The sequence below is a fragment of the Tachyglossus aculeatus genome, chromosome X1 (genome assembly GCF_015852505.1).
Source record: "Tachyglossus aculeatus isolate mTacAcu1 chromosome X1, mTacAcu1.pri, whole genome shotgun sequence".
Lineage (NCBI taxonomy): Eukaryota > Metazoa > Chordata > Mammalia > Monotremata > Tachyglossidae > Tachyglossus > Tachyglossus aculeatus.
In genome coordinates this window covers 123,599,996-123,627,396 of record NC_052101.1, presented here as the reverse complement: position 1 = coordinate 123,627,396, position 27,401 = coordinate 123,599,996, and the positions used below count along the sequence as shown (strand labels likewise).

Here is a 27,401-nt window from a genome sequence, read left to right as displayed (position 1 = left end):
GGAGGCAAAGGGAATGATCTGGATTTCTCTAAGCGGGGAAGGGCTGCTCCTCTGGCCCTGAGACAGGGTCCGGCATGGGGAGTCAGAGGGACTTTTTTGGGGGGGTCCTGGCTCTTCTGGTAGAAGGGCCAAAGGCTAGCTGCTTCCTTCCCTGGGCCCTCTGGGAAATGAGTGTCTTCACACGACACTGTCCCCACCATCGGGGATGAAGAGTGACTGGGAGATCTTGGCTGGTGACCGACTGCTGACCACGAGTCCCCTAAAGCTGCTGTGAGCTCGGAGGGTGCCAGCTGGCCAGAGGACATCATTTTGGAATGGGTGAGGCTGGGATTCCATCCCCAAAAGCCATCTGGGGGAAGACAGTGGTACCATGCCCAGGGCTGGCCACCCAGAGGTGAGTGGCCCCGATGGCCCCAGTGGAGTTGCACCTCAGAACTGGAAGGGAGCTGAGCAGGGCTGCGGCGGCCTCTGGCTGCCGTGGTAGAATCTACCCCCAGAGGGCGCTGGAGCCCAGCTCATTGTGGCCCCCTCTCCTTCCTGCCGGGTGGCACTGAGTCCTGGATTCCCTCTCCCCACAGTGTCTGCGGACCCGACCTCCCACCCCTAACTGTCATGACTTTGCCCTCACGGGGGTATCTCTTGGATACCTGGGTCCCCCCAGCTAACTGGTGTCTGTTTCCCCTGGCAACACCAAAGGCACAATGGTCTTGCCCTCAGCCCCCACCAGTGAGCCTGCCCTAAAGGCCGGGAGAGCCCTAGATGGGCATGTCCCTCCCCCGTCCTTTGGATCTGGAAACCACGCACCATTGTCTCGGATTCCTAACTCCACGGGCCACTTGGCCATCAGCAGCTGGTCCCTACGGCAAGGAAGTGAGTCTCTCCGCAGTCCCCTGAAGGGCAGAATGTGGCTGCTTCCTCCCCACCATAGCTAAGGAAGAAACTGAGGCTGCAGAGAGGAAGGGCTTATGCCAGAGTCACCCGCAGCACAGCGGGCAAGAGAACCAGCTGTCCGGGCCCTCAGCCTCCACCGCCTGCCTTGGAGACACCAAACTTTAGCTAGCGTGTCTGGGCCCCAGCCCCCACTGCCAGACAGTCTGGCACGGAGAAGGCCTGGTCCCCAGGAGACCCGACATCCACCTTCCCCGCAGTGATTGGCGCTGCCCTGGCCCAGATTAGGATCAGGACGTTGGCGGGCCCCTCCCATGAGCCAGCCAACTTCTCAGAAGGATAGCTCCAAGGCCAATCTCTGGGCCCAGGGTCAGCAGCGGGCATCAGTGGGATCTGGCTTCCTGTGAAAACCGGCTCCAGTACAATGCTCCCATAGACTTGACTCGATAGGGATTGATCAATCAATGGTATTTCATTCATTCAATCGTATTTATTGAGCGTTTACTGTGTGCAGAGCACTGTACTAAGCACTTGGGAAGTACAAGTTGGCAACATATAGAGACGGTCCCTACCCAACAGCGGGCTCACAGTCTAGAAGGGGGAGACAGACAATAAAACAAAATAAAATAAAAAGAATATGTAAATATGTACAAGTAAAATAGAGTAATACATCTGTACAAACATATATACAGGTACTGTGGGGAGGGAAAGGAGGTAGGGTGGGGGGCAGGGGGAGAGGAAGGAGGGGGCTCAGTCTGGAAAGGCCTCCTGGAGGAGGTGAGCTCTCAGTAGGGCTTTGAAGGAAGGAAGAGAGCTAGCTTGGCGGATGTGCGGAGGGAGGGCATTCCAGGCCAGGGGGAGGACTTGGGCCGGGGGTCAACGGCGGGACAGGCGAGAACGAGGCACAGTGAGGAGGTTAGCAGCAGAGGAGCGGAGGTTGCGGGCTGGGCTGTAGAAGGAAAGAAGGGAGGTGAGGTAGGAGGGGGCGAGGTGATGGAGAGCCATGAAGCCAAGAGTGAGGAGTTTTTGCCTGATGCATAGGTTGACTGGTAGCCACTGGAGATTTTTGAGGAGGGGAGTAACATGCCCAGAGCCTTTCTGCACAGAGACGATCCGGGAAGCAGCGTGAAGTACAGATTGAAGTGGGGAGAGACAGGAGGATGGGAGATCAGAGAGGAGGCTGATGCAGTAATCCAGTCGGGATAGGATGAGAGATTGAACCAGCAGGGTAGCGGTTTGGATGGAGAGGAAAGGGCGGATCTTGGCGATGTTGAGGAGGTGAGACCGGCAGTTTTTGGTGATGGATTGGATGTGAGGGGTGAACGAGAGAGCGGAGACGAGGATGACACCAAGGTTGCGGGCTTGTGAGACGGGAAGGATGTAGTGCCGTCAACAGTGACGGGAAAGTCAGGGAGAGGGCAGGGTTTGGGAGGGAAGATAAGGAGTTCAGTCTTGGACATATTGAGTTTTAGATGGCGGGCAGACATCCAGATGGAGAAGTCTTGAAGGCAGGAGGAGACACGAGCCTGAAGGGAGGGAGAGAGAGCAGGGGCAGAGATGTAGATTTGGGTGTCATCAGTGTAGAGATGATAGTCGAAGCCATGGGAGCAAATGAGTTCACCAAGGGAGTGAGTGTAGATAGAGAACAGAAGGGGACCAAGAACTGACCCTTGAGGAACCCCTACAATAAGGGGATGGGAGGGGGAGGAGGAGCCCGCAAAGGAGACCGAGAATGAACGGCAGGAGAGATGAGAACCAGGAGAGGACAGAGTCTGTGAAGCCAAGGTCGGATAGCGTGTTGAGGAGAAGGGGGTGGTCCACAGTGTCAAAGGCAGCTGAGAGGTCGAGAAGGATTAGGATAGAGTAGGAGCCATTGGATTTGGCAAGCAGGAGGTCATTGGTGACCTTTGAGAGGGCAGTTTCCATGGAATGTAGGGGACGGAAGCCAGATTGGAGGGGGTCGAGGAGAGAGTTGGCATTGAGGAATTCGAGGCAGCGGGTATAGACGACTCATTCGAGGAGTTTGGAAAGGAATGGTAGGAGGGAGATAGGGTGATAACTAGAAGGGGAGGTGGGGTCAAGAGAGGGTTTTTTTAGGATGGGGGAGACATGGGCATGTTTGAAGGGAGAGGGGAAGGAACCAGTGGAGAGTGAGTGGTTGAAGATGGAAGTTAAGGAGGGGAGGAGGGACAGGGCGAGAGATTTCATAAGATGAGAGGGAATGGGGTCAGAAGCACAGGTGGCCGGAGTAGCACTTGAGGGAGGAGATCTCATCTGAGGATACTGCTGGGAAGGATGGGAGAGTAGCGGAGAGGGTTGAGAGTAGGGGGGTTGGAGAAGGGAGAGGAGTGACTTTGGGGAGCTCAGACCTGATGGAGTTAATTCTACTAATGAATTAGGAGGCCAGATCGTTGGGGGCAGGGAAGGAGGAGGGGGAGGAACAGGGGGCCTGAGAAGGGAGTTAAATGTACGGAAGAGCTGACGGGGATGATGGGCATGGGTGTCAATAAGGGAGGAGAAATAGTTTTGTCTGGCAGAGGAGAGGGCAGAGTTAAGGCAGGAAAGAATAAACTTGAAGTGAACGAGGTTGGCTTGGTGTTTAGACTTTCGCCAGCAGCATTCTGCAGCTAGAGCATAAGAGCGAAGGAGAAGGACAGTGGCAGTGATCCAGGGCTGTGGGTTAGTGGTGTGAGAGCAGCGAAGGGAAAGGGGAGCAAGGGAGTCGAGCTGAGTAGAGAGGGTAGAGTGTGCATGGTATTTGAGTGCTTAGTGTGTTCAGAGCACTGTACTGAGTGCCTGGGAGTATACAGTATAACAGCGTTTATAGATGGGGGTGGTGTCTTGGCCCGGTCATATTGGGAGGGGGCGGGGGCACTGGGACCTGAAAGCAGCAGGCTTGGTCCCACCCCTTCTCCCAGATCCTTAGGCTCCTCTCACTTCTCTGGCCTTTTGCCCCAGCTAATTCATAAAGCTTCACCCTCAGGGAGTAGCAGACATGGTCTCCAGAGCCTGGAAAGTACTGGGGCCTGGGTGAGGAGCAGGGAAGGAAGAAAAAAAGCCTATGTCCTCCAAGCTGCCCTCTGCCCAGTAATCAATCAATTAATAGTATTTATTGAGCACGTACTATATGCAGAATACTGTGCTGAGTGCTAGGTTGAGTAATTCTTCCCAGCTCTTCCTACAGCTTCTGAGAACATGGTGGGGGGCTAGGGGAGGTTTGGGGGCTCTATAGTAGTGAGGGAACCCAGCAGGGGGAGAATCTGGCCAGAGTTGTAAGGTCATCCCTCTAGACTGTAAGCTCACTGTGAGCAGGGAATGTGTCTGTTATATTGTGTTGTACTCTCCCACGCTCTTAGTACAGTGCCCTGCATACAGTAAGTGCTCAATAAATTTGATTGGTTGAGCCTAGGTCTTTCTGAGCCAGTGGTTAGGACTGAACTCCTGAGTCATAGTAGTAGTAAAGGGATTTATTGAGCACCCACTAGGTGTTAATCACTGGACTAAGTGGTTGGGAAAGGACAAACACAAAGAAGTGGTGCATTCTCTGTCCACGAGGAGCTTACTGGGGAGACAGGCATAAAAATATTTACAAGAAATACAATGCTTAGTATAACATAGTATGGTGCTCAATAACTTCCATTGAATGAGTTAACCAGAGTGATCAAAATGCATACATACTTCAATGGCCATTTGAATAAACATAAATACCCAAGTGCTGAGACTATGATTGTAAATAAATCCATGTGCTGGAATTAATGGTATTTATTGAGCGCTTAGTGTGTGCGGAGCATGGTACTAAGCGCTTGGGAGAGTACAATACAACAGAGTTGGTAGACATGATCCCTGCCCAAAAGGAACTGACACTGACAGTCTAGTAGAAATGGCTAGTGGGTTTGTATTAGCCAGCGAGAAGCAGCATGGCCTAGTGGAAAGAACACGGGCTTGGGAGTCAGAGGACATGGGTTCTAATCCCAGCTCCACCACTTGTCTGCTGTGTGACCTTGGGCAAGTCACTTCACTTCTCTGTGCCTCAGTGACCTCATCTGTAAAATGGAGATTGACTGTGGGACAACCTGATTACCTTGTATCTACCCCAACTCTTAGAACAGTGTTTGGCGCGTAGAAAGCGTTTAACAAATACCATAATTATTATTATTATTACTACTTTGGGGATTCGGCAGGGAAGGCTCATTGGAGGAGCTGGGATTTTAGGAGGGCTTTGACTAGAATAATAATGGTATTTATTATGCACTTACTCTGGTTTAAGAACTGGGTTAGGTGCAAGATAGCTGAGACGCAGTCTCTGCCCCACGTGGGGCTCACGATCTAAGAGGGAGGGAGAACAGATATCTCATCCCCATTTGACAGATGAGGAAATGGAAGAACAGAGTGGGTAAGTGATTTGTCTGAGGTCACACAGCTGGTCAGTGGCAGAGCCAGGACTAGGAACCAGGTCTGACTCCCAATCCCAAGCTCTTTCCACTAGACCACAGGACCTCTTAGTACAGTGCTCTGCACATTGTAAGCACTCAATAAATACAATTGAATTGAATGAATGAATACAGGGAGGGCTGTGGCTTGATGGATTTGGGGAAAGAGGGTGCTCCAGGCCAGGGGAACATCATGAAAAAGAGGATGACTGTGGGAGAATTGAAATAATAATAATGATGGTATTTGGTAAGCGCTTACTATGTGCCAAGCACTGTTCTAAGCACTGGGGTAGATACAAGGTAATCAGGTTGTCCCACGTGGGGCTCACAGTCTTAATCCCCATTTTACAGATGAGGTCACTGAGAAGTTAAGTGACTTGCCCAAAGTCACACAGCTGACAAGTGGTGGAGCCGGGATTAGAACACACGACCTCCGACTCCCAAGCCCGTGCTCTCTCCACTGAGCCACGCTGCTTTCCATCCTCTAGCCTGTCCCCTTTCCACTCTTCAGAAGGAAATGAAAATGAGTCCTGAGTGGGCAAAAGATAGGAGGACTAATGGGTAATCCACAGAATGGTTATTCAGCCTAGAGCGAGAATCCATCATGCTGCTCTGCTTTTTACCATTTTTCTCCTTCTAGCTGCACCCATGGCATAGTGGATAGAGCACAGGCCTGGGGGTCAGAAGGTCATTGATTCCAATCCCAGCTCCGCCACCCGTCTGCTGTGAAAGTAAGATAAAGTCAGAAAGTTAGGAGAAACAATGTGAGTGAGTTGGGGAGTAACTGGTGAAGAAAGCAGATATGTGGGATGTGGAGAGCCTTGAAGCCAATGGTGAGATTTTTGCTTGAGACAGAAGCAAACGGGAAGTCATTGTAGGATTTGGAGAAGTGGAGAGGTGTATACAGAGCGACACTGTAGGATCCATGCAGCAGGATGTGATATAGATGGGAGGGGGGAGAGGCTGGAGGAAGGGAGACCAGTGAGGAAGCTGATTCACTAGTCTCGCCACAATTATGACCAGAGCTTGTACCAAAGTGGTAGCTATTTGAGTGGAGCGGAAGGGGCGGACCTTGGGAAACCCAGGATTTGGCAGTAAGTTGAATCGGGAAGTTGAAAGACAGCGAGAAGTTCTGGGACAGGGAGACTGATGGTGTTATGGACAGAGATGGTAAAATTAGGAGTGGGTTGAGAAGGGAAGGTGAGAAGTTCCATTTTAGACACGTTGATTTTGAGGTGCCGGCGAGGCATCAAGGTTTCCCCCTTTTAGACTGTGAGCCCACTGTTGGGTAGGGACTGTCTCTATATGTTGCCAATTTGTACTTCCCAAGCGCTTAGTACAGTGCTCTGCACATAGTAAGCGCTCAATAAATACGATTGATGATGATGATGATCAAGGTGGTGGTGAACTGGAGAAACGAAGAGATGTGGGATTGCAGGTTAGATGAGAGGTCAGGGAGGGAGAGAGAGAGAGAGTTCTTCCTGAACCCCTGAGAGTTCTCTCAGAGTCCTGAGAGTTCATGCCTGACTCCCAGAGGGAGTCTGCTACCCATCCCCTCGGGGAGGAGGGGGTGTTGGATGGGGGCTGGAGACTGCCCAGCACTCACCTCAGAGCAGGGATAGGGAGTGGGCATGGAGCAGGCCTCCTGGTCTTCACTCGGTAGCCTGCTCCTTCTTGCTCCTCCTCCCTCACCATAAAGGATCCATAATTTCCGAGGGATGTCTGAACTCCAGGTTGGAAGCAGTGTGGCCTAGTAGAAGGAACTCAGGACTGGGAGCCAGGGGCCCTGAGTTCTAATCCCAGCTCTGTCACTCGCCAGCTGTGTGACCTTGGATAAATCAACTCATTTCTCAGGGCTTCAGATGCCTCATCTGTAAAACGGGGATGCAATACCTGTTCCCCTACCTGTGAGACTGCAAGCCCCTTGTGGGACAGGGACTGCATCCAATCTGATGGATTTGCACCCACCCCAGTGCTTAGCACAGTGCTTGGCACACAGTAAGCATTTAACAAATGCCTTATTATTATTTATATTATCCTGTCCTGTCACTTGGCCCTCTGCTCCATCTGTGCTTCTCCCTCTCTCTACCCGTACAATGCCACCCAGCTTGAGGACAGTGGGATGGATACCCTGACCCCAGGAGACCCCTAGACCCCACGGAGATGTGTCCTAGCCTAACCCTCCCATGCCCCTTCTCTAGCTGCCACAGGATTGCACCTGGCCTAGTCTTCCAACTTCAAATGGCTCCCACCCAGGGTGGGAACGACACAGCCCCTGGATCCTGGGAGTCTCCCAGGGCAAGGTGCGTCTTGCAAGAGGCAGAGCCGCCAGGGCTGCCAGGGCTGTCATGGAAGCAAATCACCCAAACAGGCCACGTCAGAGAGCCTGAGGGGGGGGGGGGGGCGCTGAAATGACCCGATTAATCCTCCAGGCCCTCCCCACTCCCCTGCCTGGAACACTCAGCTGGGACACGTGGTCCGATCCAGATCCAAGTAGATTGCAGGATTCCAAAGGAGCCTTCCAACTTCTAAAGGGGAGGGGTGGGAGGGCTGACAGGGAGAGGAAGTTTATGACCAAAGAATTAATGTCTTTTATTACTTCCTGAGTTGTGTGGATTCTTCCAGGAGGGATCAGATTACCCTGTCCCTTTCCCTGAACTGCCTGATTTCAGATCTGGGAGCTTTCCAGTCCTTCCCTCCCCAGGTTGGGAAGCCAAAGACTGAGGATTTCAAAGCACCAGGGCCAGTAGAGGGTCCTGACTGGGTTGGCTCTCTATCCCCACTCCCCGGGGCCCTCTGCCACCGCCTCCCTCCCTGCGGTTGGTTGGTTGTAGGTTGGCTGCCTCAGCCCCAGAGAAATGCGAGATGGAAAATGCCTGGGGTGTGCATGGGGCCAGAGCTGAGCCGGCTGAGATAGCTCAGGAAAAATTGAGGCAGAGCAGTTTCCTATTGAACAGCATAAGGCAGACGGGGGTGGGCTGGGGGAGAGGGGGAGGTTGGAGCGGGGGAGAAGCCAGCTAAGGCTGGCAGAACCCAAGGGCCCAGTGGCTTCTCTGCCCCTCTCGGGCGCCTGACTTCATTAAGCTGAGGTGGTCCCCGCGGCTCCATGGCACGGACATGGGAAAGTTGAAGTCAACAGTGAGCTGTCATGGGTTTGGATTTTGAGCCTGTCATAACAGCCCTCTTTCCCCTACCCCCCTTCTCCCCCAACCACCAGTGCCCGTTCCCCAAAGCTGCTGACTCAAACATCACAGCTACCGATGCTATGGTTTTTTGCTCCAAATCATAGGGTTTCAAAAGGTCAATTTGTCCATTCTCTTGCCCCTGCTTTGAAATCTCACCCAGATCCTACCCCTCCTCTTTCATTGTCCATGGGTCCCTGCCACCTTGATCTCTGCCCCTCTCCCTTTAGTGCCCCATTCCCTGCCTCTTTCCCCCAAATGCCCCTCTGTTTCACCTTGTGCTGCCCTAGTTAACACCCAGGTCCAAATGGGCTCTCCCTCACCAGACTCCACTTCCTTTGATCTTCCCTGTGACTCAGTCCCTTCTCTTGCTCTCTTTCTCAGCCCTGGTGCTCAAGGAGGTGAGGAGGGGAGAGCCTCACTCTTTTCCCCCCTCTGACCTGTCAAATCTCCCAGGCCTAAGCCACTGTCCCTGCCTTTCTAGGGCTCTCCTCATCCTTCCCAGCCTAGCACCAAGGGAACTGGGGATTTGGGCAACCATCTGGATCATTTAAGCCTCTATAGACAAAGCTTGCCCCAACAGTCTGGGTGTTCATGTCAATTTGGGGCTTCTAGGGCCCAAGTGACCCCGATCATTGTGATTGCACATACCTGACCTGACCTGTCCATCCCATGGGAGATTGAAATTTGGGACACTTCAACCTTTTGCTGAACCAAGGGAGAGCTGGCCTTTACCCAAACCGTTCCCTTCTGCCTTGTCATCTTGTGGTGCAGTTCTGACTCTGGAGCTGGACGCCAGGACTCCTGAGTCCTCCATCCAGAAGACCCCATGGTCCTGGGGAGTGGGAAGACTCAGTTGTCCCTTCCCTACCTTTAGGGGTGATCAGAAGGTTGGGAGCAGAGGGTGTCCTCCAGAGGGTCTGCTTTGGAGTTAGGGCTTTCTGTTGGGAGAGGAGGGGTGGAGGAGGAGATGGTCTCCTGCTGGGCTATTTCATCTGCCTCCAACTAGGATTCATACGTCCTCTCCCTCACTCCTGGCTGGATGACTTTCCTTCCTCTCTGAGAAGTTCGACGTTCCAACTCTTCTGTATCCCACCCTAACACGCCCATGGGGCAACACCTACAACTCTGGGACCCATCCTGCCTGGAAGCAGGGGGTTGGCCCCGATGACCCCCGTCTGGCTTTCTAACCCAGAAAGTCTTTCTCTCTCCATCTTTCCTCCTCACGCCCCCTTCTCTCCTCCCTCTGGCCCCGCCTCCACCTGGCCACCTCTTACGCCTCCTCTCTCTCTCTCTCCTCCCCGCCCTCTCCTTCTTCCTCCTCCCACTGCCCCTCACCTCCCTCTTCCCCTCCTGCGGGTCGGAGGTGGGAGCAGAGTCCAGCCCGGGACCTCTCCAGCGGGCTCCTCCCCTCCGGCCGGCTCGCCGCCTCCGCCCTCTCCCCACCCCGCGCTCCTCGGCCCTCCCCTCTCCGGATCCGCCCAGGTTTCTCGGCCATGTGACACCCCCGCCACCGCCGCTCCCTCCCCATCCCCGCCCCGCCGCCGCGTCCTGTGCTGAGCTCCCGGCCCAGAGGGACCTGCAACCACCGCCGGCTTCCTCGAGACCCCGAAGTAGCAAGCGGCGTCGAGCCGGGCCGGGCTAAACCGAGCCCAGCCCCGGGAAAGCATGGAGCGGAAGAAAGTGTTCGTGTTGCTCGATGTGCTGTGTGTAGTGGTCGGTAAGAGAACGGCGCCCCCTCCCCACTGCCCCTCCCCTTCCTGGGGCTGGCTCTGGCCCTCTCTGCACGCCCTCAACCGTGGCATCCCCTTCCCCTGAGGTGCTAGAGTTAGCCCCCCCACACACCCCTCCTCTCAGAAGTTTAGGTCCCGCTGGATTACCCCCACTCCCTTCTCAGTTCTGCCCACGGCGCCCCACCCCTATACTGGGTGTGGGGCTTGGCTGGGGAGGGAGGCTGCCTAGGGGGCTCTCCCAGGGTGGTGACGGGGCTCATGGTACGATCCTGTACCTCAAAAGGCCCTTCCTCTGGCCCCCTTGCTCCTCTACTCAGAGGGTCAAGGAGAGGGAAAGGGGCAGTCTGGGGAGTGGGGCCAAGAGGGGAGCCCCAGGCTGGCAAGGGGACGAGCCTATCAACCAATGGTATTTATTGAATACTTACTGTGGGCAGAACCTAGTATTGCGGGGAGTGTTACAGAGGTTCCTTTCCGTGGGTTGAGGAAGCTAGCACATGCCTTCACTGAACAGCTGTAGCCCCTTGACCCCAGGGAGCAGCCTCCCCCAAGAACAGGACATGGGACCAAACAGGGGTGATTCAGGAAGACAGATCAGGCAAACCCTCGCCAGGCAACCCCCCACCCCGCCCCCCACAAGCCCAGCAGGCTCACCCCTGAGTTTCTTCAGTTTCCTCCAGGTAAAGGGCAGTAACTGCGTTCCCGCTCATCCCCGCCTCCCTCTCCAGCCCCTCCTACCCAGGCCATGAGGGGGGCAAGCCTGGATCTTGGGCCTGGTGCCCTCAGGGCACCTACCTGCCAAATGCCCAGATTGTCTCCAAGAATATGCTTCTAGGGGCCTGGTCCTAGCGCCCCACTAGGAAATTAGCCTGCTGGGCACTAGGACCAGACCCCCTAAGACATGCAGGATCCAACTTTGGAGGGTAAAGGAGGGAAGACCCCAGCAGTTGAGGTCGCAGACTCTGTGGACACCTGCTGTGCTCCCAGCCGGTTGGACTCTCTGGCTGAGCCTTGGGCCATCTTTGGAAAGGCCTACACAGGCACAGAGGACTTTTGAAGTGTGTGTGTGTGTGTCTCGGGGGTGGGGGGGTACTTTCTTTATGAGTGACTCCTAGAGGTTGAGAAGGGAGGGAAAGGGCAGATATGAGGGGCAAGTTCAGTGGACAAGCTGGGGAGGGAGAAGCATCGTGGCTCAGTGGAAAGAGCACGGGCTTTGGAGTCAGAGCTCATGGGTTCAAATTCCGCTCCGCCAATTGTCAGCTGTGTGTCTTTGGGCAAGTCACTTAACTTCTCTGTGCCTCAATTCCCTCATCTGCAAAATGGGGATTAAGACTGTGAGCCCCACCTGATCACCTTGTATCCCCCCAGCGCTTAGAACAGTACTTTGCACATAGTAAGCACTTAACAAATACCATTATTATTATTATCAGGCACCACCCTTCCCTCTCCCCGAGGCACCAAGTGCAGTTAAGCCTGAGGGGATGAGCAGGGATCCGGTCTCCTTTATTCCCCCTCTGTTCTAGCAAAGATGTCCTTCCTCTGCGTCCCCCACCCCCACCCCCACCCCTTCGTTCCCCCGAGGCCCAGCAGGAGTCAAGTCCGTGGCGTGGTCCAAACCTCTGGCCCGCACAGGGGTGGGAAGGTGAGTGCTGGGTCTGAAATAGCTGCGGAGAAAGACATAATTAACCCGGCTGCCCGCGGGGGAAGCTGCAAGCTTAATTTGAGCCCTGCACGGCCGAGAGAGGCAGCTCAGTTGCCTACTTTGGGCCTCTGTGGTTCATTGCCTGGAAAGAAAGTGGTCACTCCCGCCCGCCCCCAGGTGCCTATGCTTCCGCCTGATCCCCGGGGAGACGGGGTTAGCCAGCTTGGGACCCTTGTACCAAGTCCCTCTTGGCCCCACCTCTGCGGGGTCGTGGGCGAGAAGGGCAGGGCGCACGGCCCGGTGAGGGGGAGGGTTGACTATGGGGGCTCCCATCCCTCCTTCCCCTCACCCCTCCTTCCTCCTTCTCCTCTTCCCCCCCAGTGCTCGGAGGAAGACAAAGGTAAAGTGTTTGCTCTGGGGCCCATCGAACAATAGGCTAGATGGGAGCTAAAGGTGGAACGGGAAGTTCAGTCCTTTTAAGGTGGATTTGAGGGTCGGGGCTTCCGACCTAGTCTGAGAGATCAGAGGTTTGGAGGCGTGGGGGCACCTTCTCAGCCTCACCAGGACCTAGGATGGCAATGAGGGTTAAGGTTTTCCCCATAGCAAAAAAAAAAAAAAATGGTTTTGGTCCTGGAGATAACACCCTGTAACCCTTGGGACTGCCGACAGAGCGGAATCTAGGATTTGGTTTTGCTGAGAAAAAGATTGGAGTTGTGGGGGGAAAGGGGGAAAGTCACAATGAGCCTAGGGGTCATCAGGGTAGTGGGGGAGGAGGGAAGGAAGGCAGAGCCTAGCCCAGGCTGGCCTGAACCCACTGCTTACCTTCCTAGCCAACAGACAGATGTAACAATAGCACCACTCCCGAGTGGGAGCGGCCCCAAATGGCTATTTTTGCATCCCAAAAAACTGCTCCTTAATTTATCCAAACAGTCTTGGTGACTAGAGAGGGATTGCTGAGGGATGGGCTGGCAGTCTCCACCCTGGCACCCTTTAAGGGTCATGATGGATATCCTTGGGGAGGTGGGGGGGAGGGGGGCTTTCAGTGGAGGGAGCATGCTACTGACTTGGGCCCTGGCAGCCACCTCTCCCCCTTTTCCTTGTTACCTCAAACCCACCCCATCAGGTTGAGGAGTGCCAGCTTCCAGGAGGACTCAGAAGGTTAGGCTCCCTGTCCTGCCTGGGTTCTGGGTTCAAGAGCCAATGGCTGTAAAGGGATCCGGGAAACTCCTGAACCATCTGGCCTGGGGTCTGGATCCGAGCTGCCCACTCTGGGTGGGTGGAGAGGGCTGGGGTGAGCAGATGGGGTTTGGGAGATTGGCAGCCATTTCTCTGGCCTTTTCCAAGTTTGCTGCCCTCCCACCCCCATTTTGAGGATCTGGCTTTCAGGGTTCTTTGCCACGTGGGGACCTCCTGGTGGCTCTAAGTCCAAGGCTGGCACAGTGGGTGAGGCAAGCTCCAGGGTCCTGTCCAATCTCAGTGTCCTCAAATCACCATCTGCCAATTGGAGCAATGACAGCTTCCTAGGAGCAAAGGGCACAAGGGGAGGGGAGAGGGAGTCCATTGGAGGAGGACGGACTGTGGACATTGCTGTGCCTCTGGATGGCGTTGGGCTTTCTATGGCATGGGGTCAGCCCCAGCCTGGACCCCTCAGAGGGTGCAATATTTCCAAGGTCTGCTTCCTCCCCCCACCCCATCGCCCCAGAGGATTAAAAAAAGGCAGGTTGAAATTGTAGCCAGAGAACTAGGTTAGGCAGTAGGGAGGATTTTCTAAATGCCAGGAGAGACCAGGCAACTGGGGGTGGGCACCATCTCCCTGGGGATTGCTAAAGTTGACGGGCACCTGACCACCTAACTCATCTCTGCCTGGGATGGATTAGGCCAGAGGCAGGGGGAAGTCCCAGAATGGGGTTCATGGGATGGTCCCTTCCAGCCCTGGACTCTGATTCTGTCTCGGCCTCTCGGCCTCTCTCCCTCTCAGCCTCCTTACCCTTCGTCATCCTGACCCTGGTGAACTCCCCCTACAAACGTGGCTTCTACTGCAGCGATGACTCCATCAACTATCCCTATAAGCCGGATACCATCACCCACGGGCTCATGGCTGGGGTCACCATCACTGTCACTGTCCTCATTGTAAGGCTGCCTCGGCCCCTCCGCCTTTTTGCCCCCCCGCCCCCAACCTTGGCCTCCACTGTTGGCATGAGAAACCCAGGCACCACCCCCCTTCCCCACCCAACTGGGGATCAGAGCTCACCCAGTGCCACCTTTCCATCCAGCCCTAGAAGCACGCCTTTTAGGGGGTGCTAAGCTCAGCCCTTTGGAACCAGGGGTTGGGCTACTCCAGGCAAAATCTGGGCATTTGCCCAGTGGCTGGGAGAGTAGCCTGAACTTTTTCCAGGGGGAAGGGCAATAGCAGCTGGACCACCTTGGCTCCACCCCCAAATAATGTCACATGGGCTATCACCACTCCCTGAATGGCCTTGTCCATGGAAGTTCCGCCCAGTGGCTTGGCATCTTGGGAATTTCCCTGACCCTCTGGGCAGACGTCATCATCTGATCCCACTTGGGACCCCACGACCAGTGTTCCTCTGCACCCCCCCCCCCCCGCCCTGAGCCGCCCCTCCCTTGTAGATCACGGCCGGAGAGGCCTTCTTGGTCTACAGAGAGCGACTCTATTCCCGCTCCGAGTTCAACAACTACCTGGCCGCGCTCTACAAGGTGGTGGGCACCTTCCTGTTTGGGGCAGCCGTGAGCCAGTCGCTGACAGACCTGGCCAAGTACATGATTGGCCGCCTGAGGCCCAACTTCCTGGCTGTCTGTGACCCCGACTGGAGCAAGGTGAACTGCTCCATCTACATTCAGCTGGATGCCGTGTGCCGGGGGAATCCCAGGAACGTCACAGAATCCAGGTACACGGAAGTAATAATAGTAATAATAATGGTATTTGTTAAGTGCTTACTATGTGCAAAGCACTGTTCTAAGCGCTGGGGGGATGCAAGGTCATCAGGTTGTCCCATGTGGGGCTCACAGTCTTAATCCCCATTTTACAGATGAGGTAACTGAGGCTCAGAGAAGTTAAGTGACTTGCCCAAGGTCACACAGCAGACATGTGGCGGAGTGGGATTCGAACCCATGGCCTCTGACTCCCAAGCCCGTGCTCTTTCCACTGAGCCACAGAAACTTCGATTGGGCTCTTCTCAGCAATTCGAAGCCCTTCTGTCAGTCAGCCAGTGAGGTTCTAGGGGCCCACTGGAGGCAGGGCCTGTCTCCTGCTCTAGGACTCCGTGATTTAAAAAAAAAAAAAATGGGCCTGGGCCCTGCTCTCTGGACTGAGGGAGAGGAATGAATCACAGGTGGTGCTTGGGGGAGTGGATGATTGGAAGCTGAGAAGGCTACAAAAGAGAAAAGGGATATGGAGGAGAAAAATTGGGAGGCTGTTCTTTTATCTGCTCTCCCTGGGAGACAAGATAAAAGGGAGGAGTAGCATGCACCCCCCCCACGGCCCCCCCAAACCACCACATCCACTTTCATCCCAACATGGCTAATGTGCTTACAGTGACGGTCCCCGGGATTGGGTGGTGGAAGGGCACTGGAGTGGGAGCCCCTGAATTATGTGAGGTTGATTTCTTCTCTGTACCTGTCCCCTCTGGATCTCAGGTTATCCTTCTATTCTGGCCACTCTTCCTTCGGCATGTACTGCATGGTGTTCCTAGCGGTGAGTGTCATGGAGGAGGGAGACGCTTGGGTTCTTTCCTTGTCACTGTTCATGCCTCCAGGCCTGTCTGGATCTTCCCTCCCCACCCAAGATACTTCATGGGGTACCAGTTTCCCTTTAGGGGAGGAGGAGGCCTGGAATGCCTGGGTCCCTAGGGGGTGAATTTCCCCAACCTGGGGGCCCTTTGTCTCCCTAAATGGGGTGGGGGTAGGCCCTGACCTGGGTGCCCCCCCTCCATGAGCTTCCCCCCACCCACCTCCCGTGTGTCGGGCAGTTGTATGTCCAGGCCCGGCTGTGCAGTAAGTGGGCCCGGTTGCTGCGGCCCACGATCCAGTTCTTCCTGTTCGCCTTTGCTGTCTTCGTGGGCTACACGCGTGTGGCTGATTACAAGCACCACTGGAGCGATGTGCTGGTGGGCTTGCTGCAAGGGGCCCTCATCGCTGTCCTCATTGTGAGTGTTGGCCCTTTCTGGGCAGGGCGAAGGGTTGGGGAAGAAGTTCTGGGGCTCGGATGACTTCCCCACCTGGGGGCTTCCCCTCATATCATCCCTCCTCTGATGCCCACTGCCTCCCTCCCTCCTTTCTTTCCTCCCAGGTCCGCTACGTCTCTGACTTCTTCAAGGCCCGGCCCCCTCTACAGAGTGCCAACGAGGACCTGGAGCGGAAACCCAGCCTTGCGCTGACCCTGAATGAGACAGATCGCAATCACTTCAACTACCGAGGGACCTCCTGAACTGGGGAGCCTGTGCCCCTCTGCCCCTCCCCAACACCCCACCCTCCCTTCAGACTGCATCCTCACCCTAAATCTCAGACTGTGGAGTTGCTGTTTCCTCTTTGCCCTCCATCCTGTTCATCCCGTTCTCCTTCCCCCACCTCCTTGTTTCTCCCCACCCCTCCAGACTTCTGGTAGGGGGGAGTAGAGACTTTCCTCCTGCTGGGGAAGTCTGGGCTGGTGAGGGAAAGAGGTGGGTGGAAAATTGGGGCAATTGGGAGGATGCTAGGAGAGGGTCTGCTGACGTGGGGCCTGCCTGGGCTGGGAGGGTCAACCCAACCAACCTAACCTTCATCACACTTCTGGGGCCAGGGTTTGGTGGGCCACCCTGCAGAGCTCTTGCCCACAACATAGTTGGGGGAGGCTCTCTTTTCCCTCAGAGCAAACCCCAAGAACACAAGGCTTTCCTCTGTGATACCCCCGTCCCCACCATCCTTTGCTGTTTCCCACTGCTCCTCCTGCTCAGGGGCCCAGGGACCAAGGCCCAGGCTGGAGACTTCCACAAAGTTCCCTCCCTGTGGGGACATCCCCTGTTCTGGAGTTGATCTCTTCAAGGCTGGGATGCCCTCTAACTCATCTACCCCACCCCTGAGCCCTGGACATCACCCCACAGCCCACACCCCAGCTTTCTGGACACTGCCCTGAGTTTTGTATCTATACTTTTTTGTAATGTATTATATGTGTGTTTTTTTAATTAGATCAACTGTAAATAATGGCCCTGTGGTCTCTAGCCAGAGCCCCCCATATGCTCTGGCCTCCTGAAGAACAGAGATAGAGGGGGACAGGGCCATCAGCTGCCCCACCCCCCACCCCCCAACCTTCCCTCCCTCTTCCTGGAGTGGGAAGGGGCAGGGCTGGCCCAGGACAATGGGCCTGGCTCAGCATGGTGCCGTTCTGGGGGAGCAGGGGGGAAGGGAAGATGTGAACGTGGACTTTTCCCAGGAGCCTTCCTGGGAGTGCAGCTTGGCTCTTCCAGTGCCAGGCTCAGTGACTGCAGGCACAGAGGAGGGCCCTAGTGGTCTCTATAGGAGGTGGAAGTGGGGTGACTGCCCTGAGGCTCTAAGCTGGTAGGAGTGCTGCCCTGGAGGGCTCTCTCCTGGAGAGAAGAGGGCAGAATGGGGGTGGATACAGTGAGATTTGGGGGGATCCCCTCAAACTCCAGGGTAGGGATCTCCCAGGGGCACAGAAAGTCCCTTTGTCTCAGGAGCACTTCTCCCCCATTCTTCATTCCTTTCCTCCTTGCAGTGGAAGGAGGAAAGGCTTCTCAGTGGCCAATTCCCCACCTCTCACTTATCTGACCCCATCTACTTCTGCTCACTCCCCGGGAGCTTGGGGGCTGTGGGTAGGGCCTGGTTAGCCCCTTACCTCACTCCCGGGAAGCCCTGAAGACAGTTAACCTTATGCCCCAAATCTTTCTTGGGAATCTCCCCTCTCCTAGAGAGAGGGTGCTGGAGTCAGGGTTCTGGGGTACCACCTGAAGGTGAGAAGGAGGCCGATTTGGGCTCTGGTGCCTCCCCCACCCTAAGAAGAATGTGCTACCTCCTCAAGTTTTCTGCTTGAAAGATTCTTCCCCAACCGCCACCCCCCTCCTCCCTCAGCTCGGAGCTGGAGAAACCAGCTGGGCCACCTGGCCTCTTAAAGAGACAGGTCAGGGGAGGGGGGGAGTGCCCCAACCCAGGAGGGAGAGGGCGGGGGCAGCCAACTTGCTGGGGTCTTTGATGAGGGACATGAGGTTACTGGGTAGGAAGGGGGTTCCCTGGCTGGGTGGAGTGGGGCCCCCCTCAGAAGGGGGTGGCACTTCTGCAATGGGGTTGGGTGAAGAGTAGCAAACTTGCCTTGGGGAAGGAGAGGAGGTCTAGTACTCTAGCTGGCTTCTCACCAGAGGTGAGTGCAATGGGAGCCCACCACACCCACCAGATCTCCTGGCCCTCCCTCTTTCCTTCTTCCCTGCTGTGAGGCCTGGAGGGGGGTGCGGCTGTGAATCCCAGAAATTGCTGACTGTTTCTCTGGGGAGGCGGCAGCCTGAGGCTGATTTTTTTTTTTTTCCTCCCTTTGTAAACTTTCACTTTGAAAACCTCCCTGCCTCCTTCCTGCTGGGTTCCAACCCCCAGTCAACAACAGGATTGGAAACCAGCAGAGACAGGACTGGGGCCAATGCTCCCTCTTTTCCAAAATAAGTTGAGCTCGGAGAATTTGGCAGGGGAAAAATACGCTTAGCAAGCAGTCCAGCTCTGCCCCCTCTCCACCCTAGCACTCCCTGCTTACCCCTCCTTGCCTTGAAGGGTTGCCTCCTCCCACCCTAGGAAGTGGGAGAGAGACTGGGATAAGGGGAGGCTTCTGGGGGTGGGGGTATAATGGGGGGAGACATCTGAGTGAAGCGAGACCAGAAGAGCAAAGCAGGGCAAAATGACATGGGCTGCTGAGGCCCTCCTTCTCTTCAAACTTCCAACCCACCTCCAGTCAGTTCTCTGTTTCCTCTACCTGCTTTTTTGTGGTTGCTGCATATGATAGGGGGCCTGCAGTTAGTGCTGTTCCCTCTTCCCTCCAGCCCGTTTCTCCTTGGATAAGGTCAGTGACCCCATATGGGCTGGGGCTTGGGTGTAAGGGCAGCTGGTAGGGCTGGGTCAATTTCAGCCCTGGAGCTGGAGGCAACCACGGCCCGAAACAATCTTTTCCAACAACCACTGGCATGCACAACTCCCCTTGCCTCCCAGGAAAAAGCTTCGAAATCTCAAAGCACTGAATACACAGGGCTCCCTGCCTTAAGGGCCAGAACTCGACTCAGGAATTATGCCTGGCAGGCCTGAGGATTTCCAGTTTTCTCCCCTGGGGTCGGAGGGGTTCCTTCCCGAATAAGAGTTAGATTGACGACTTTCTTTTTTTGCGGGGGGGGGAGGGCAGCAAAGCATGCATTGGACTGAGGTTAGACTTGGCTTCAGACTCTGCCACTCGTTCACAAGGGGCTTGAAGTCCAGAAGGGGAGGGAGGAACTCACATAGGGACAGGTGCCGGGTGGGTGGGGAGGATTTGGGCAGCCAGAGTTGGGGGGGGGGCGGTCTAACCATTGCAACAGGGTAACCATAGACACGTTCTGCCTTCCCCTGGATCTAACGACTTGTTTCGAAGTGGGGTGCAGAGAGGCAGCTCTCTCCGGCTCATTAGCAAAGCCACAGGGCTCGGCTGAGCGCCGTGAGGAAGTATGCGGTGGGGGGGGGGGGGCGGCTAGCCCCCCGCGACCCCTCCAGGCCTCGCCCCTCCCTTCAGCAGCACCGGCCCGCCCCCTGGTGGCCAAAACTCGAAGGACGGGGGAACCGCTCCCGTCTCGAGTTCTCGAGGCAAATAAAGTCTCCCGGAGGCGGCGGTTGTGGAGCGGCAAGGCAAACCTCAGAGCCCTTTGCAAACTTAAACTCATCCCTCTTTCCCTGGCGTGGGTCAAGTGATGGCCTTGCTTGGAGGTAGGGGATGAACAAGTTGACCTCTAGACCCCTTTTAGACTGTGAGCCCACTGTTGGGTAGGGACTGTCTCTATATGTTGCCAACTTGTACTTCCCAAGCGCTTAGTACAGTGCTCTGCACACAGTAAGCGCTCAATAAATACGATTGATTGATGGGGGTATGGGCGACAATGATGCCAGCAGATGGCAGCACGAGAACAGTTTTTCCGGGCTGGGGCGGGCAGAGCCCGCATCTGCTTTTCTCCCCCTCCCAGCGCCTTCCGCTTCCTGTGCTTGGAATCGGCTCCTGGAAGACGAAGCCTTTCTCCGCCCCGAGGGAGTCGGGCAGGCCGAAGGGGTCGGGCCCAAAAAAGGACTCCTCCACGCGATCCACCAGATTGGTGCACAAGAAACGGCCCTTTTGCTTCCGGGACCGTTTTACTGCTGGTAGTTACTGTGGTTCGAGTCCAGAGCTGAACTACTAACCAACCTTCTTGCCCCTCTTCTCCTTAAAAACAAGACAAAAAGCTCACCCCTCCAGGAAGCCTGCCCAGATTGACCCCACTTGGGCTGGCTGGGAGTGACCAGAGTCCTCAGTACTTATCTCCCGTTATTCCCCACCCTATTTATTTTTAATGGTATTTGTTAAGTGCTTACTATGTGCCAGGCACTGTTCTAAACCCTGGGGCAGATTCAAAGTAATCAGGTTGGACATAGTTCATGTCACAAATAGGGCTCACAGTCTTAATCGCCATTTTATAGATGAGGTGACTGAGAGAAGTTGAGTGACTTGCCCAAGGTCACACAGCAGACAAGTGGGGAAGCTGGGATTAGAACACATGTCCTTCTGATTCCATGTTCTGCCCCCTAGGCCATGCTATTTTATCCACCTTTCCCACCTCTAAGCTCTTCTGGCCTGGAATACCCTCCTCTCTCCTCAGCACCACACCAACTCTCGCTACTCTTGAAACCTGCATCCTCCAGGAAGTCCTCTGAGATTACTCCACCTGGCCCTACTCACTCCAACAATCCATCAGCTTCTCTGCCTCTGGAAATAGTACATTTATGTCCCTTGTGGTCTTGTGTCCCTTGGAGGTGTTTCTATGACTGCGACTCTTATTCTGTCTCCATCAGGCTGTCAGCTCCTTGAGGGCAGAGATCATAGCTTCTCCCTCAGTTCTACTTCCCCAGCCCCTCCAGGTCAGGAATGGTGTTTCGTCCTTCCTCTGTCCTTCGCAGCCAGTTCTTCTTCTTCTTCAATAGAATTTATTGAGTGCTTACTGGGTGCAAAGCACTGTACTAAGTGCTTGGGAGAGTACAACAACAAACTGACACATTCCTGCCCACAACGAACTCACAGTCCAGAGGATTCAGCTGCAGGCAAGAGGGTTCAGGCCTTCTCACACCCCGGGCATCTCCGGTGGTCGCTACATGCGCCCTCACCCCCCGTGGGACTAATTGACTGACACAGGGTGCAGGACAACTGAAAATGAAATGAGCTGATCTGGGGAGAAGCTGCAGCCAGAGCCTGCCATAAGCCTGGTGCCTGACAATTCTTGCAGGGATGCCCTGGTCCCGCCTTACAAATGTCCACCCCCAGCAATATCTCCTACTCCAGCTTGAGATGCTAGTACCTGCTGTTTGTGTTCTCCCAGGTGGGGTCTCCATGGCACTTCCACAACAGCCTTCCCTGGGCACAGCCTAGCTGAGCTTGGGGTCCCCCGAGTTGGTACTGGGTGATAATATATCCCTAATGCTGCATCCCCTCAGTGTATTTCTAATCCAGCAGAGTAGTGCTAGGGTCGATCAGTAAACAAGTCCTGTGCATTCAGAAGGGACAGAGCTCTACATGGAATAAGCACCTAGTACAGTGCTCTGCACACAGTAAGCACTCAATAAATACATTTGAATGAATGAATTTGGGGTCCCTCAGTTGAGAACAGCCATGGTTCTTGCCCTCAGGAAGCTCCCTCGTTTTTTTTTGTTTGTTTTTTGTGGTATTAAGTGCTTACTATGTGCCAGGCACATTGGGGTAGATACAAAGTAATCAGGTTGGACACAATCCCTGTCCCACATAGGGCTCACAGTCTTAATCCCCATTTTACAGATGAGGGAACTGAAGCACAGAGAAGTGAAGTGACATGCCCAAGGTCATACAGCAGACAAGTGGCCAAGCTGGGATTAAAACCCAGGTCCTTCTGAGTCCCAGGCCCATGCTCTATCCACTAGGCCACCCTGTTGACAGCCTCCCTCCAACACACACAGACACACACAAATCTGGTGGGCCCCCATCCACATAAACAGACCACACCCCTGTGACAGGATTGACGGAGGGATGAAAAGGGATGGGTTACAGATGGGGCTGAGGGGTTGGAGAGTAGGTGGACTGAAGCAGGGAATGCTGCCTGTAAGTGGGGGCCTTGAACAACCACCATGTACAGGAGGGGAGGACAGTGTGGCCAAAGAAGGTGGCTGAGTTTGGGGAAATTATCACTAGTGGATTGCCTTGCTTCCACAAATGACATGATTGTGTTTTTCCTTCCTCACATGATCCTCTGAGCCCAGAAATCCCAGTGTAAGGCTTAGCTGGGAATCAGCCCAGAATACACCCCCCCCCCACCCCCCGCCCCAACCTCACCCGACACCACCAGGTGTCGGCCCCTGGATCAGGCTCCTCTCCAGGTTCTGAAACCAAACTGACCCATCCCTTTCCTGGTCAGGAAATCTTTCCCAGAGAGGAAATTGTGTGCGGGGGGGTGGGGAGAGGGGGATGGATAGACATTGCTTCAATCTATACTGCCCTCAGACCAGCCCACTACCACTTTCAGAGGAAATTCCCTGGACCCAAGGAAGGGGTCGGAAGGGGGCTGGAGAGAGGGTTGCTGAGGGGCCCGGAAGGAGTTGTTCAAATGAATAGTTTATTTCTGGTTTGCAGCAGCGTCTTGGGTTCTGGCACCGGAAAAGCCGGCCATTTCCGCTGTCAATCCCCTTCGTGGAAGGTTAACAGCTGGTAGCTGCACAGCTGCAGGCTTGTTTATTTGGTAACTCTTTCCTGCTTCTCCCAAGAAAGGAAAATGCTATTCGGGGAGGGGGGGGGGGGGCTCCTTGGCCACAAAGGGAGGGGCCCCAGGAGGAGGATCCCAGAAGCACGGCTCCTGTTTCCGGTTCAGCTATTCACCAACCCTCCCTGATCACTGTCTGGGCAACTCTCGATTTTCCAGACCCTTTCTTCCTCCTTCTCCCGTTGCTGCTGCTGCTCTCCTTTTGACTGAACTCAGAACTGTTCTTTCTGCTACTTAGCATCAGCTCGGGTGGGTAGGTGGATGGAGGAGGGAGGCAGGAAGGAGGGTGAAACAATTGCCTAAAAAAATTTTAACAAAGAAAAACTGGTTGTGATTATCCATGGATTTTAGCCTCCACCATGAACTAGGTCCTGAACAAAGGTAAAGACTATCCAGAGGACCGCATGGGTGCTTATGGGTCCCTGGAGTGATGAAACTTGCTGAAGACAGGTGGCATTAATCTAGGAGGGCTTCCTGAAAGAGATGGAGTTATATATTTTGAAGGAGGGGAGGGACCTAATTTGGGGAGAAAGAGCAGGGAGAGCATTCTGGTTAGGGGAATGACTAGAGCAATGATTCCAAGGTGAAAGAACTGTGTGTAATGAGCAGGTTGAAGACGGAACTGGAATGTAGCTATGGAACCAGAAGAGGGAGTGGAGCAGCAATAGGTGGAGGATTCAAAAAGCTGCTAGGAGGGCAGGGAACTTTTCTTCCACTGTATGCTCCCAAGTGCCTAACAGAGTATGATCCTTGACTCCTCCCTCTCTTCCAACCTCTATATTTCAGTCTGTCACTGAATCCTGTACCGTCCTTCTCGACAATATTTCCAGAATCTGCCCTTTCCTCTCCACACAAACTGCTGGTCCAGGAGCACCTCATAGCCTGACAACTACTGAATCGGCCCCTTTGCCATCCTCCCCACCTTCAGTCTCTCCCTTCTCTAGTCCATAGTTCATTTTGCAACCCAGGTTACTTTTTCCAAAATATCTTTACCCATTTCCCCACTCCTCAAAAACCTCCCATGGTTCTGCACATCAAGCAGAAACTCCTCATCATCGGCTTTAAAGTACTCAATCACAGCTTTTTACCTACTTATCCACTCTCTTCTCCTACTATACCCCAGCTTGCACTCTTCACCCTTCTCAAATTAACCTACCCGCTGTGTCTAGTTCTTGTCTCTTCTGCTCTGACCCCTGGCTAGTGTCCCTTCCCTTTCATATCCAACACACCAGAGCTCTCCCTCCTCAAAGCTCTTCTGAAATCACATCTCTTCCAGGAGGCCTTCCCTGATTAACCTCTCATATCGCCACTTTATATCTCCCTAAGTGTCACTTCAGCCATTCCTGCCACCTAAGCACTGTAAGAACTTAATACCCTGACCGGCCCTGACATGCTGATGATGAGGTTGATGATGGTGATAAAGCCCTGATTTCCCAGCCCTATTTCTCCCTTAACTGCCACTTACAAGTCACCAAGCACTTAAGTACTCACCCCTACCCCTAAGCAGTTATCTACACACTTTGATATTCTATTGTTTAGTCTCTCTCTCTCTCTCTCTCTCTCTCTCTCTCTCTCTCTCTCTCGATTGTAAGCTCCTCCAGGCCAGGATGGTGCCTACCTCGGGGAAGCAGCATGGCTCAGTGGAAAGAGCACGGGCTTTGGAGTCAGAGGTCAGGGGTTCAAATCACAGCTCCGCCAATTGTCACTTGTGTGACTTTGGGCAAGTCACTTAACTTCTCTGTGCCTCAGTTCCCTCATCTGTAAAATGGGGATTAAGACTGTGAGCCCCCGTGGGACAACATGATCACGTTGTAACCTCCCCAGCACTTAGAACAGTGCTTTGCACATAGTAAGCGCTTAATAAATGCCATCATTATTATTATTATTACCTTCGCCATTGTACTCTTCTGAGTGCTTAATGTATGTAGAAGGCTATTTTGTGTGCATGTTGAGTGTTCAGTATAGAGTCTAAATCACTTAACAGAGACAATACTACAGCTGTTGCAACAGCATCGTCCAGCTGGTGAGGCCCAGGCTGGCATTGGGACTCCTGGGTTCCAATCGTGGCTCTGCCTCTGACCCTCCCACACTGACTCAGGCTGCCCTCTCCTCTGCCAAGCAGTAAAGCTGGCATTGGCTACCAGAAACGGTTGCCGGGCCAAACTGTAGGACAGGGAATGAGGTGAAAGGTCATGGCTCCTGGCCAGGTCCTGGTTGCAGCTCCAGACACCATCCATCAGTCAATTAATCATATTTATTGAGCCCTTACTATGTGCAGAGCATTTGGGAAAATATACTATAACCAAGTTGGTAGACACAATCCCTGCCCACAAGGAGTTGACAGTCTAGAAGGCACACTACCACCCAGATATTAAAATAAATTATAGATAGGGGAAATGGCAGAGTAAAAGGACGTGTACTTAAGTGCTGCGGGGCTGAGGATGGAGTACTGCTGATCCATTAACTTTCCCCTCCCTATCCCCCAAAGGTGTTCTAGATCCCACAGAGGCAGGAATGGAGAGGACCAGGGCAGCAGCACAGAAGTGGACCTCAGTGTCCCTTGCATAGCTAGAGGCTAACCAGACTATCCAGTCCTGAGCCACCCTCTGACACTCAAGCAAGGGATTGCTGACCCCTAAACTAGAGGATCCTGCAGATGTCGGGTTTTTTTCTGCCCTAAGTAAATAGGCTAGAGGGGAGGTCTTGACGTGGTGGTGGGGGCGGCTACCTATTCTGGTGTCTTTTAGCCCTCCTCGGGGGCCCCGTTGTTTAGCCAGAATCCCGCCTGGGTTCAACAAGGGCCAGGATGGGAGTGGGTGTCGGGGTGGGGATAGTGAGGGTAGTACCGACGTCTCACTCCCACCCCTTGGCACCCGTTTCTCCCACTAATTAGTGAAAGAAGAGGGGGGGGGGGGGGAAATCTCCTGGAGGCGGAAGATTAAAAGAATAGAACTTCGGCCCTTCTCCCCTTTTTCGGGAGTGAGAGGAGGCCCCGCCACTCCTGCGTTCAGTAAAAAGGTGGGGGGGGGGGGCGATGTCCCCCTCCAAGGCCGCTCCAGATTGAACTCCTCATCTGTCCACGCCTCATCGATGTCTGCGGCCCAACCTCATCCCCGCGGAATACCAATCAGCCGGAGGAGGAGCACGTCTCTTCTTTCCCCCCACCGACCCCGCCCCGTCGGCCTTGGGAAACAGGCAGCCTCGCTCTCCCCTCGCTAATTCAATAGGAAACGGGAACTCGCCTCGGCCGCCCCCACTCCTCCTCCTGCCTCTCCTCTCCCCCGCCTTTCTTTAAATGAGTTACTAATATAGACCAGAGTAATTCCCTAGGGGAAACCTGGGGTGAGTGATGGCTCTGGAACGGGAGCTGAGGATCTGCAGGGCGGCCAACCTTACCGCCACCTCCCCCCGCCCTCCGAAAGTCGAAATGGGTCGGGGGAACCGCTCCTTTCTTCCTGGGCGTTCACACGGATGACAAGCGTCCCGCCCCGGATGAGGGGAGTCGAGAAGGGTGGGAAATTCATAATCATGATAGAAGAGAACCACGAGACGCAATGGCAAAGTCGGTGGAGATGGGGTCCAATCGCAGAGGGAAGATTTCCCCCAAGTCTCCTTAGAATCCCTTCTTTTTAAGATCACCAATTTCTTGCCTCTAAGCACACACACACACACACAACACATTATTTTGTTAGTATGTTTGGTTTTGTTCTCTGTCCCCCTTTTAGACTGTGAGCCCACTGTTGGGTAGGGACCGTCTCTATATGTTGCCAACTTGGACTTCCCAAGCGCTCAGTACAGTGCTCTGCGCACAGTGAGCGCTCAATAAATACGGTTGATGACGATGATTCCCCAGCCCCACAGCCTCAATGTAAATAATCGGAGCACTCACATACACAGCACAGCCCTCTACGCGCGCGCGTTATCACAAGCACACCACACCCCCGCAGGCCACAACATTCCTGACCCCACAATTCCCTTGAAATGAGCAGTCAAAACATCTCAAACACCCGGCACCTCTCACCTCCAGCCTCCCTCCGGGTCCTGACCCCCACACCCTCTCCCCCAACCCCTTCCCGCCTCACGTTTCCCATCCCAACACCTTCCCCCACCTTCTTCCCAGTCCCTCAACGTAACAGCCTTCACCCCAACACCTCTCCCTCCCTACGGGCGCTCGCCCATTTGCCGCCTCGCCTCTTCCCCCCCCACCCCCCTCCATTCTCGTCCCCCTTTCTGCCTCCCCCCCACCCCCACCCCCTTCCCCGCTCAAGGGTTAAAATCGAGACGGCTTCACAACATTCCACTGATTGACACATTCGGCGGACGGAACGGCCGGGCCGACCAATCGGAGGCGCTGGCGCCGGCGCCCCACGTGGGGGAGAGGCTGCTCCGGAGGCGCCCTGATTGGCCGGCCGCCTCGGCGATTGCCAACACGAGCCAGGACCCACGTGGAGTTGGCGCTCGTTCATTGATCAGTTTCCCCGCAAAGCTGCTGCCTCCGCTGCTGGGAGAAGGGAGGTTGGAGCAGCGCGGGTGGGAGGGGGCGAGCGTCG

At 54.7% G+C, this 27,401-nt stretch overlaps 1 protein-coding gene across 1 annotated transcript; it reads left to right on the top strand.

Annotated features, from left to right (window-relative positions):
- The first annotated feature begins 10,054 nt into the window (after positions 1-10,054).
- On the top strand, positions 10,055-17,062 carry PLPP2 (phospholipid phosphatase 2). The gene is made up of 6 exons (XM_038740616.1): positions 10,055-10,220; positions 13,851-14,002; positions 14,501-14,778; positions 15,527-15,584; positions 15,859-16,035; positions 16,179-17,062. The coding sequence occupies exons 1-6, from the start codon at positions 10,169-10,171 to the stop codon at positions 16,314-16,316; spliced, it is 855 nt and encodes a 284-aa protein (XP_038596544.1). The 5' UTR covers positions 10,055-10,168; the 3' UTR covers positions 16,317-17,062.
- Positions 17,063-27,401: the final 10,339 nt, after the last annotated feature.